This window comes from Scatophagus argus, chromosome 3 (genome assembly GCF_020382885.2).
Source record: "Scatophagus argus isolate fScaArg1 chromosome 3, fScaArg1.pri, whole genome shotgun sequence".
In the NCBI taxonomy this organism is placed as follows: domain Eukaryota; kingdom Metazoa; phylum Chordata; class Actinopteri; family Scatophagidae; genus Scatophagus; species Scatophagus argus.
In genome coordinates this window covers 10,998,074-11,010,049 of record NC_058495.1, presented here as the reverse complement: position 1 = coordinate 11,010,049, position 11,976 = coordinate 10,998,074, and the positions used below count along the sequence as shown (strand labels likewise).

General features: G+C 41.3%; 2 protein-coding genes across 2 annotated transcripts; both read right to left on the bottom strand.

Moving 5' to 3' along the window:
• Positions 1–3,274: 3,274 nt before the first annotated feature.
• hyal1 (hyaluronidase 1) lies at positions 3,275–6,017 on the bottom strand. The gene is made up of 4 exons (XM_046383434.1): positions 5,883–6,017; positions 4,650–5,551; positions 4,480–4,569; positions 3,275–3,807 (listed from the first exon to the last, which is right to left on the bottom strand). The coding sequence occupies exons 2-4, from the start codon at positions 5,547–5,549 to the stop codon at positions 3,481–3,483; spliced, it is 1,317 nt and encodes a 438-aa protein (XP_046239390.1). The 5' UTR covers positions 5,550–5,551; positions 5,883–6,017; the 3' UTR covers positions 3,275–3,480.
• A 617-nt stretch (positions 6,018–6,634) lies between these two features.
• Positions 6,635–10,829, bottom strand: hyal2a (hyaluronidase 2a). The gene is made up of 4 exons (XM_046383433.1): positions 10,546–10,829; positions 8,942–9,914; positions 8,286–8,375; positions 6,635–7,762 (listed from the first exon to the last, which is right to left on the bottom strand). The coding sequence occupies exons 2-4, from the start codon at positions 9,869–9,871 to the stop codon at positions 7,388–7,390; spliced, it is 1,395 nt and encodes a 464-aa protein (XP_046239389.1). The 5' UTR covers positions 9,872–9,914; positions 10,546–10,829; the 3' UTR covers positions 6,635–7,387.
• Positions 10,830–11,976: the final 1,147 nt, after the last annotated feature.

The window sequence follows — 11,976 nt, the reverse complement described above, 5'->3', positions numbered from 1 at the left end:
CTGCCCGTCTCTGGATAAGTCACATGGGACAGTCTGTCAGGTCACCTCACATCAGGAGGCGTGCAGCAGAGAAAGCAAATCTTCAGCAGAAATAACACACACACACATTAAGCTTCACACACGTAGGCACATCACGGACATATGTTGCTGTACGTCCCTACGATCTTTTCCTTTACACTGATGTATGTGCGAATACATTGATCACTGTGAGCCATGTGACACACGGCTGCAGGATGCGATCCGACTGCTAGTGGCAGTGATTCTGCCAGTTGACAAATAAAACTGCGGCCATAAAAGAGGTCCATCTCATAAGAAATGGAACGCCGTGACCTCCCTCACACTTTATCTTTCTGGCACTTCATTTCGTGTCTCCCTGCTTTGATTTCATTTACTTACATGGAGATGTGATAAAAAGGTGATTCAGGGGCCCCTTTATAGCCCACTCAGTCACAATCAGTTGCTTTTAGTGTGAAATGGTAGAATATGATTCCAGCACATTCAAAGGGTACTTGTTACAGTAAAAAGCTGAACATTCTTGTCTGTTTTTATTAAAGGATATAGTAGATAACAGTTCCTTTACAGTAGAGCCTTAGTTCTGGTTTTGTCCAACGATAAAACAAATCACTTACTAGGGCCTCTAAAGCTCATTAACACATTTTATCTTGTTTGTTGTTTAATCTGTGCAAAGGGCCTCCATATTAGTTCATGCTCTCCACAGGACGCATTTTTAGTGTTTTCTGATTTGATGACACTTTTGAGTGAACATCACTGTGTTTTTTAAAAAAGGACAATTTTCTTGGATGAGGTTTCTTTAGCTTTGGGCACAAAAACCACTTGGTTGGGATTAGGGAAAGTTCGTGGTACTACTTGATAATTTCCTTATGTTAAGGGTCCTTTATCATCATGGTTACAGTAATAATCACTTGGTTACAGTTGGGCAAAGACCATGTAGATCGTGGTTAAAAACCAATGTTGACTGATGAGCTGTCCATTCGCCCTAAACTCTGTCGACTTTGTGGCTCAATAATAACATCTCACTACAATAATAACTACTCACTACAGAGCCAGACTAGATGTTTCCAGTCTTTGTGCTAAGCTAAGCTAACCCCCTGCCCGTTGTAGCTTCATATTTAGTGTACAGATAAAAGAGAGGAATTGATCTCAGTATCTGTCTCTCAACAAGAAAACAAATAAGTGTATTTCCCAAACTGTCCTGCATGTAACAGCCTGATCAGAGGACACCACTCTGGCTTTGGTGACATACATGCGCATAAATCATGCAAACACATGTGCATCAGGTCTTTAAGAAACCTGATCAGAGTCGACTCCTCTGAAGGACAAAGACACAGAGCGTGACAAAACAGTTATTAAAGCAAGAGCAAGCGAGACAATCTCCAGACTGAGCAGCATCGAAAAGGGAGACGTGACCATGGAGGGGTGACAGAGCGAGACGCCAAAATGAAGAAATGCAGAGATGAGAGGATAGAGAAATAGAGGGCCTGCCAGACCTGACAGAGGATGGAGGAGGAAGAGGAAGGACTGCTCAAACTAGATAAACAGATCATGATGGGCTCTGCTCGTGTACAGTCACTTATGGCATTGAAAGTTTATGATACCATTTAAATAAGTGCTTGTAAAGTGTCAAAATCACTGTGTTATAACAAATAATACATCTGAGGTTTCAAACTGTTGTGAAATGTCAAGGGCAAGCTTTTCATTTAAATGTGCATGGTCTAAATTTGCAAGCATGGGTGGAAAAGTACAACGCCACATTTGGGATATGATTTTTTTAATACTGTTTTTTTAAATAAACAAAACAAAACTTTAATAGACCTGAGCTTCTTAAAAACAACACAGCATTGTTATAATTCCGTCTCCGTCGTATTTGGACAGAGGGATTGGGATTTAGACTGCCATGGTGGAGAAAATAATAATAATTAAAGCTGCCAGCAGCACTGAATGTCAATCAGTAGGAGAACCTTGTTGTGTGTTTTTCCTGTCATTATTAATCAACAACATGCAAGGTGGTATTGTAGGGTAGGTCTTTGAAAGCCAACTGAGCAGTTTGCCTGGTTCAAGAAACTGCACAGTCGACTTCAAAGACCCAAATTATTTTCAAACTGCACACAGGCTGTAGCTGTCTTTCCGCAGCTTTCAAAAAGCTCCTCCTCAGTTGCTCACAATCCACCCAGTAATGATAAAGCTGGAAGTAGGAAACAGCAGGGTCTTGTGGGAGCCTGTTCTTCTAGTCTGTCAATCCCCAGGGGACAGAGGAGCCAAATTACTATGGGCGACACCAGTTTGAAGGAGCAGTGGCTATCAGATAAGACAGCATTGCACACACCACTTGTAACTAAAGTCAATAAAGGTCACCTTACGCTCTTTGGTTGTCTTATAGTTTATAGTTGTATACGAACACATCAGCTACAGCTGAGTTGGGGTACAAAGTTATCAGAATCTGACATACTAAGTCAAATATGTCATTTCCCTGTACAGTTAGTCAAGTGGTTGCTAGCACCTAAAGCTCTGACCTTGATGTCCTTCCCCTTGTTAGCTGTCCCACAGCGCCACCTGCTGGTCAGAAACCTTCACACAAATATTTCAAATGAAAGCACCAGCATGTCAAGTTATGGATGAGTGGCGTTTAGCAGTACCAAACTAACTGAAAGTAACAATATACTGTAATGTTACTTCAGCAGAGCCCCTCCAGGCAGTTGTGGAACAAGCATTCCTATCTTAGTAATTCCACATGTTAGAATTACCACCTCATAAGTGCATTCAAAATTTTACTTCAGTCAAAGTATGAAAGTATTTTAAGCCAAATGTAACTGTAAATTTCTCTGCACTTTGAATAATAAGAATAATTATGATTAAATAATGACTTTGTAATTTTATCGACAGTTTAAAGATCTCTTTTTTTTAATCATGCAGAGACAAAAATAATTTCCCTTAATCATCAGTGGAGACTCTGGAGAAGCTGCCCTCTGTCTGTATTATTTTACTTTTTTTTATCATCTTCTGTATTCAGGACAGCAGGGTCAGCAACCCTGGAGAAAGATAGCTGTCTGTTGAGTCTCAGCTCGTAAAGAGACTCAACAGTCAACTGTTTCTCACTTGCTGCACAACTGAATGAGTTTGCAAACAGAAACCAACAAATCCTGCATTGTATGGCTTTAAGACTGATTTCTTGAACTGAAATGTAAAAGATTTCCTATTAAAGAAAATGTTCTTCATTTAATATAACACATAACTGGAAAGTAAATATGAGTCTGCATACAGTGATACAGGACTATTTACTAAAAAAAAACTTCATCATTATCTCCCATACAAATTAAGTGAATTACAAACATGATTACTTAAGAAAGCACAATCATCAAAGGTTTGGAATTTTCCATTCAAAGGAGATCACAGGAACTCTTTCACCTGAAGTTCAGTTCTTTTTTTCTTCTTTTTTAAATTAACTCCATCGAGTTAAGTCTTTTATCCCTCAGTGGGTTCAGAGCAGCTCTCACCAGCCCACCCACGGTAACAGTTGCACTGAAACTCAGATTTCATGAGCGTCATCTTGTGCGTTTTCATCTGTCCTAACACTGTATACTTGTGCCACCCCCCTGGTCTCTTCTCAGACACCACCTTCCACACGGCAGGATCGAGGTGGAGGTAGGCTCTTGAGTTCAGGTTTTTCCTCTGGCACCTTCCCTTAGAGGAACACAAGGCCTGGCTGCAGAGGGTGGCCGCAGCTGTTACATTCACCAGGTAAGGACCCAGAGTGTTGTCAATGTAGGATTTGATAGCCTTACAAGTTGCCTAAAAGTAGGGAAGAAACAAACAGGAATGCTCCAGAAGGTTTTTGTCTTTTCATGGGATTTGCTGACAATGAAAGAGATGCAGAATAACACCAGATTTGATCTAATAAGAACATTTTCTAAAAGAGGAACGAAGAACTGGAAAGTAACAATTTAGCAATTTAAGGCGTTTCCTAAGAACTCTGTAGAAGGAAGTAAATCTCCTAAACACATTGGTACAATAAAGTTCACTAAAAGCAATCAGGTTGCTGTTCTCAAGCTTTTTTTAACATTAAGAATGCACAAACAGTGAGGCCAGGGTGAGCTTCAGTTCAGGTCTATCCAACTTAAAACACATTGCACAACTCTTCTCCAGCACACCAAGCTTTATGTTTGTGCAACACTCTTTTGGTTGTGTTGCGTTCATCAGGGTGGTGTCTGATGTAGCTTCTAGTTTTCTTATTTATAGCCCATTATTCAGTCTTGTGACTTATAAATCACCATGGACACGAAGGTAAAAAAATAAACATAGCATCACCATCATCTCTTGAAAACCGTCTTCTCAAAATACTCTTGATGGATTTCTTTACAACAGAAATATAAGACACCATAAACACAAAATAGCACTGAAGCATACTGTGAGTATGGTTCCAGTGTTTGAATGAAATACATGGTAACAGGTAAGTTATTCTACCTCAGATTTTGAGAAGGCATGGTCACCCCAAAGCACTACCCCTGCAGATCCTAATGCAGCACTCTCTCCAATCGTGTAGACCAGGTGCTCCTGCAGGAGGACAAAAACAACATTCAGACCAAATTGTGACAACACCAAAAGTGGATGGAGTTAAAATATCCGCTACTTGCCTGAGTGAGGAAATCTAACGTGTGTGTGTAAACAATGCGAGCATACGGGAACACGGGCAGCGCTGATTGAGCTCCTACTCTCCTGGCCTCCAGGATGCGGTAGTGAGTGTAGAGGAGGACTTCTTTGCCAAGGCCTCGCAGGTCCAGGCTGAGGTAGATTTCAGGATAAAGAGCAGAGGAGACGTTCCATAACCACAACAGCTCGTTGTTCCTCTTAATCTCCACATCCGGACACTCCCCTGTGTAGTTTGAGATTTTATCTCTGTAGTAGTTGTAACAGTTGGGAAAACCATAGTAACCCCACAGTCCATTTGGTCTTTCCTTACGCCCCAGTTTCAGTGTTTCCTCCATGAATTTCCTCCCAGCTTGCTCAAACTCCAGCCGTGCTGCAGCCTCTACCTGCGCACTGCTCCAGTCTGGATGCCTGGACCTAACTTGTTCTTTTGACACCTTCCAGTACACCTGCATACTATCCCAGTTTCTTTCCCATATAGGTCTCCAGCTCTCCCAGTCCACCACAGCCAGTCCCTGGAAATCCAGGTCAGGGATAAAGGTGTGGATATCTTCAGAGGCCACTCTGAGGTGTTCGGTAAGATTGCCGTTCTGTGGCACCCCACCATTGAGAGACACTCCTTGGCTGGAGTACCTGGGATACAGACCAAGCTTTTCAGCGTAAAAGATGGTTATGTTTTCACCTATAAAGGTTTCATTCTGGTTATGGACAATACCGAACATGCCCAAGTCAAGGTCCACGTCATATTGAGACAGACAGTCGGCAGTGGGGGCGTTCCACACAGTGAGGAAAGGCACCTGGGAAAACGATGATGTTCCAAACTGCAGGCTTGAAACAAGACTGATCAGTTTTAAGAAAAGCAGCACCCCAGGATGAAAGGAACTCATGTCTGCAAAGAAGGAAAAGATAAGACTGCTAAAATCACTGAACTTTCTCTTGAAATTTTGAGAGGATATTGCAAAGTTATCTTCAAACAAACTGTTGTTAAACAACTGGAGTCTCAACGTCTCAAACTTTTTCAACTTTCTTCAATTTTTCAGCACTAGGAAATTCAGCTTTTGACTAAATAGGCCCATGCTCTTTTCTTTGTCTATTAATTCTGCATAACTTACCAGATTTCCAGAAATGCTGCTGTATTGGAGCTATGTGAGAGCAAAGTAATAGACTACAGTGTCATTTATTGTGAGATAAAGTAAAAACAGTAACAAACAGTAACTTACCTATTTAACAACTGGAATTTGGTTTGAACTTTGTGGTTTGGACGTACAGGGAAATGCAAGAGCCAGTCTCATGATCTGAATGACGCATGCACAAAAACTGGAATGAACAAAAACAGAAGTGCCCTCTGGGATTTCTATCAACCAATCACAAGTCAGCAATGGTTTTCTGGAAGCCAATCAAAAGCATTCACAGACTCTCTAACAACCAATCGCAAGAGACATGCAGGTCATTTTTAAGAAGCAGATTTAAAGTCACAGGCAGGCAAGTTATCTCATTACCCAATCATTCAGTCTGTCCTGAACACTTTTGAGTTTAACTCAATAAAATTTATTTAATGTAACTGAAGATAAACAGTGTAGAGACCTGACCTGGAAAGGCTATATAGTTCCACTCTAAATGGTGGTCAAGCAAGCCATAATGAACTTTTCCTCCTCTAAATTTAAATGTATGTCTTGCTAAACTCTTAAAGGCAGTAAAAATAACTCTTGGCTTAACAGCACCCTACAATTACATGGGGAGGGGGTGTGAGGCAGCAGCCTGCAAGATGTGTCCCTCCCTGAGGACCAGCTGGCTTTACTTCCCCATAGTGGCCTGTGATGACATGTTTTCCTCCTGAGGCTTTTTCAATTGACTCCAACCAGCAAAGCCATACCTGTGTTGTCTAAAAAAAAACCCAAAATGTTTTTTTTGTTTTTTGTTATCTCTTCCATTCTCTCTCATGTTCTTTAAATCCTACAAGATTACACAAGGACCTTGTCAAATAAGTTTATTTATGTCGACAAAACTCAAATGTGAGAACAGCAGAGAGAGAGGCAGTGATACAAGTGAAACTGTGAAACACACAAAGTGGCAGAAATTTGCTTTTTACATTGTGCTTTGGTTGTAAAATAGCTGCTGAAATACAGAATGGTTATTTTGAGTATGACTTGAGCAATGTAGTATTTTCAGATAGTAGTCATGATTTGGACATCAAAATAACAAAATATCATACAAAACAACTAAAAATACATTCAAATAAATAATAACACTTTAACTGCCTCCATAAAAACATCAGATGTCAGAGAGAAGTCATGTTGAAAAAAGGCACTTCAGATATAATGCGCTATGACCAGATTTAAGTGCATCAATTCCACTTTCACCACACATCTACTGAAAAACATCAACTCATTCATCAGATTTCCCTCAGAAAACATCCTCTCTATGACAAACATGGAATTTGACACCTTGGGAAACAGTTACTGAGAGGAAATTGTGAGCAAAATGTAAACAAGGTCATTTCCATCAAGCCCTGCACTGTTTAAAAAAAAAAAAAAGATTAAAAGTTTTAAACAAATATAACTTTGCATTTCATTTGTGCTTCTTAGAAAATTTCACTTTGTGTCATCCATTTACAGCAATTAAAAGACAAAGAAATGACACTCCTCATTCCTTAAAACTTGTCAGTTAGTGTGCGCTTGTATTTAGATATGTTAAATGCAGCTATGTCTACAGTATTTATGGTGTATTAACAGAGGAGCAGAGAGATGATCACTACGGTCGCACACTGCAGTGCCGACAGAATAGTGGCTTGAGATGGCACCCTTGTTTGAACGCAGCTCTCTCCTTCGCTGCCACTGTAGCACTGGCACCGAAACTCTGTTTGAAATCTCTTCTTCTCTGCTTCACTGAGCTCGCCGGTAACTGTCAGCTCACCTCCCTGACTGATACTGTGGGTGAGCGGGTTCAGATGCAAATAAACGTTGCTGTCTGGATCTTTGCGTAGACAGCGGCCGTGAGAACCACACAAGGTCTGGCTGCACAGCTCTGCTGCCGTGGAGACGTTGAGGAGGTATTGACTCAGCGAGGTCCTCAGATATTTTTCCAGACTGGCGCAGCTGTTCTGGAGAGAAAATGACAAAAAGTTAAGTCTGCACTGTTGGCCTTTCACACCAAACCTGCGGGAGGTGTAAAATACTTAAAAAAAAAAACAAAAAAACAAAAACACAACAACTTTATGCATGTATGATATTCTGTGATGGAAGAATTAGATCAGATTCTCCCTTCCTTATGTGAGGGCAGTGGTACCACTAAATAAACTTACTCTGTTACAATACACTTGATTTAAAGTTTTAACCAACAAAATGCATCTTGAGTTTCAAGAAAATAAGTGATTCCAGTAAATAACACTGTAGTCCAGTATATATCCGTATATAGTACCTAGAATTATCAACAAATATCTCCTGTGTGTCTGAATATGTCCATGTGACTCAAGCCACTTACGAGCCCTGAGGAGTAATTGCCAGTTGTCAAATGACCGCACACATGACAGGCAAGAGCGGCAGGTCAAAACATCCTGTTTGTGGTCAAATTTGTAATTTGTGTGATTAACATTTTTGTTTCATAATTAGCACATGGACACTTACTTTGCTGCTTGCATAAGCTGCATCTCCCCACATGATGATTCCTGCTGCCCCCAAAGCCACGCTCTCCCCGATGGTGGAGACAAGGTCAGTCTGTAAAGGACCATACAGCACTCAAACCCTATCGCATTTCATCTTTTGCATTTCTAGCACTCACAGGCCAAGCACAGGAAAAATACACTGCTGAGTATCACTATAACTGGGTCAAAATGTTAGTGGGGCATAAGCTACTGTGTGTGAAGCACAGCAGCAGCTCTTATCTGTTCATTCTCCCATAAGGAAACAGTCTATAGGGTGTTAGTGAGTTTTTTAACTTGACCAACACCCATCCTGCCCAAATGAGAGGTATTGGAGTGTCTGTGCACTACCAAAACAGGAAACAACTGTGTCTGCAGATAAGGGAAAGTTATAGCAAGTACTGATCAGAGGGAAGAAGAGAGAGTGTTAGAGCTACGACGTGACTGAGAGTTAATCTGGGAACAAAATAGTTTGTATCCCCTGCTTCCAAAATGCTCGTTATCATACATGACTGCCACTGCACAGCAACACATTAGTCATTTTAATCTTCACCCGAATGGCAAAGAAAAAGCAGGGAAAAGAACACTTCAGGAAGGGAAAGGAAAATCAGGGCTGGAAGTGTTTCTGAAGTTAAGTGTCACCTCTGTCAGCTGTTCCAGGGAGTTGGCATAGGTGGGCCTGGTGTACACAAAGACAGGACGCGCCAACCCATCGCCCGATGAAGCCAAACGCATCCCTTCCTTCACTCGGTTCCGGACAAACTGGCGACCGGAAGCTGAGTTGCGCAGCACAGTGCCCATGTAGATGGAGGGGAAGAGAGCTGTGCTCTCGGTCCACAGCCATTTCAGCCGCTCATTGCGGGCCACCTCCACATCAGGACAGCGGCCTGTGTAGTTCTCCAGGGTCAGCCTGTAGTCATGATTGTAGCAGTCAGGGAAGAGGTAGAAACCCCAAAGCTGGTTAGGCCTCAGGTTCTTGGCATGCTTCAGGGTCTCCAGCATGAACTTCCTGGCAGACATCTCAAACTCCTGCTGGGCCACTTTTCTCACCTGCTCTAGAGGCCATGTTGGGTTCTTCTGACACACCAAGGCCTGAGAATGTTTGCGGTAAACATCTTTGGGTTTCCAGTTACGTATCCAGAGTGGGCGCCACTCTTCCCAGTCAATAACTGCCAGACCCTTGGCCCCTCGTTCCTGTATATACTTCTGCACGCCGTCCTGCATCTTCTCCAGGTGCTGCGTGAGACTGGCCAACTGTGGCAGCCCCCTGTTCACCGCCGTTTCATCTGGCTCAAAGTAGGGGTACAAGCCTAGGCGGTCCTTATAGAAGATGGTGAGGTTCTGTCTGACAAATCCCTCATTGGGTGAGGCCACAATTTGGAAATGGTCCAGCTGAAAGTGAATACCATGCCGCGGGGCACAGTCCTCAGTCGGGGCATTCCAAGCGAGGAGCAGAGGCTTTTGGGAATACAGTGGCCATCTCGTGGGTTTCAGTCCCAAGGCACAGACGCGGTCCCACAGCAGTACAGTCAGCAGCAGTACTTTCCAGTCAGGCAGAGTCCAGTACAACATGTCTTCAGATGTAAACTGACAGATAGGAATGTCACTCTCTGCTCTACAAGTCAGAGAAGAGACTGAAATTTATTTTTTTTTTACTTTACTTTTCATATAAGAGGCAGCCCCAAGCCCATGCATGAGGCCATTTAAAAAGTATTGTAAGGCTTAAAGCAATGCAGTTTTAAGTTCAGTGCATGAAACAATTAATCAATGCTGCAATCACAGACTAAGAGGTTGTGAAGATGAAGAATGGCGACAGATATTTTTTTTGTATTTATTTATTGAAAGTATCTTATTTATGTGTGCAGGCCAACAAAGATGTGACAGAAAGTCACTGTGGAAATTGAGGTATTTTTTGTTAACTAATCTAATCAATATCAATTCCCTGTATATCTATACGAACCTCTCAGTAATGCTTGAAAATTCAGAGCTTAAAAGTGGAGACTGTTGGTCATTAAGTACAGATCAAATGCTACAAAAACAGCCTAAATAAATAATGATCAAAAACATCCACCTAGTTTTTGCCTTTATTAACAAAAAATATCTCCCTATAGTTACAGATTTATGTTTTCTCAACTGTGGCTTCAGCTTCTCCGTTTCTTGTGAAATTAAGCAATGAGAGAAAAAAAAAACGTTAAGTAAAAGCAAAGTTAAATCACATCCGTCTCACTCCAGCTAGACAAACGTACCTTCACTGGCAGACTGAGGAAGCATTCCCAAAAAAAAAAACACCCGCTAAGTTCCTTCAAGTCGCGTTTTAGTCTTGCCTCAAAGCAAACTGGAAAAAAATCAAAATGAACATTGCTATTCTGCAAGAAAATGACGACGGATTAAATTTAGGACGGCGTGCGTCGCCCGTTTGTATGTCCTAACCTCCGCTCCCGGGCTGCCTGCGGTCTAGAAACTGAAGAAGTGCAGTTGCCCCCTGCGATGTTGTCAGTAGCTACTCGTCCAACTGCCAAACTGCTTTCAGGATGTTCCATTCAGACCGGGGAAGAGGGGGGGGAGTGGCGAAACAAACCGGACATCCTAAGAACTTGGTCAGCGTGTCTAATAAGTTGCAGGGACGTGTTTCTTCATTTTACACCCGCACATAACTTGAGCTGTAAGTTGAATGGCCCTGGACTTTGATTTTGCCATGTTTTGCGAATATACTCCCAGTGTCTTGGAACGGCACTGAATGAATCCGTCCAAGAAGTTTGCCACCGCCGCCGTGAAACAGATACACTGTAACAGCAATGCCAAGACTCATAGAAGGTCATAGCGGGCCAGTGTGCCACATCCCTAAAAATAAGATCATACCCACAAATGACCACTGTGTTCCCGTGACCTTTCAGCTACATTACAATCACATATAGCTTATGGATGCTATGACGTTTAGATTTTATGTGAAAATGGTCTTTTACCTTGAAAATATGAGATGCATTTTGGTCCTTAAAACAACTGAAAACTTGCTTCAAATGTTTAGTATTTCAGTATCAGGAATAACATGAATTAATACTCTAATAAGCTTAATAATCTTTCAGCCATCCCACTGAGCGGATGACAATGCTGGCATTGTTGTTGTTTTTTTTGTTTGTTTGTTTGTTTGTTTTTTCAGTACAATCACAGTCACTTTAAAACAGTAACAGGAGCAGCAATAATATCTTTTCTTACCAACTGCTGTTGGACAAATCTCTTCTTTGCTGAGACTTTTCCTCCACAGCATTTCAGGAAGAAATTCTGTAATCCACTTCACTTGTTTATTTTGCAGGTAAAACATGAAAATCATACATTGCATTGCTATGCCGTAATATATTGAATAGTTGCAGTAGAGTAAACTACAACCTGATGTGGTAGAAAAAGTATTGTAGGTAGTTATAGTAGGACTTGAGTCACAAGCCCAAGTCTTGCATTCCAATTTTTTACTCCATTTAATTATAAAATTGTCAGCAAAATCTAATTTAAATACTTAACACATAAACAGCATTTCAATGTTGAAGCTGGACAAGGTAAATCAAAACTTAACAAGGCTTTGTTTCCTATTTGGTTGTTTACATTTCATTTGGAAAATCAATGAAATGATATTTTTGTGGCGTATGTAGTGTAATAAAAAATGTAATATATGTCTTTGATACATA

Coding starts and splice junctions, on each gene's coding strand:
- hyal1 (XM_046383434.1), bottom strand. CDS start 5,549: ATGAGTTCCTTTCATCCTGGGGTGCTGCTTTTCTTAAAACTGATCAGT. Junction 4,570..4,649: donor CGTTAGATTTCCTCACTCAG/GCAAGTAGCGGA, acceptor GTCCTCCTGCAG/GAGCACCTGGTCTACACGAT. Junction 3,808..4,479: donor ATGCCTTCTCAAAATCTGAG/GTAGAATAACTT, acceptor CCCTACTTTTAG/GCAACTTGTAAGGCTATCAA.
- hyal2a (XM_046383433.1), bottom strand. CDS start 9,871: ATGTTGTACTGGACTCTGCCTGACTGGAAAGTACTGCTGCTGACTGTA. Junction 8,376..8,941: donor CCCTGGAACAGCTGACAGAG/GTGACACTTAAC, acceptor GGTCCTTTACAG/ACTGACCTTGTCTCCACCAT. Junction 7,763..8,285: donor CAGCTTATGCAAGCAGCAAA/GTAAGTGTCCAT, acceptor TTTTCTCTCCAG/AACAGCTGCGCCAGTCTGGA.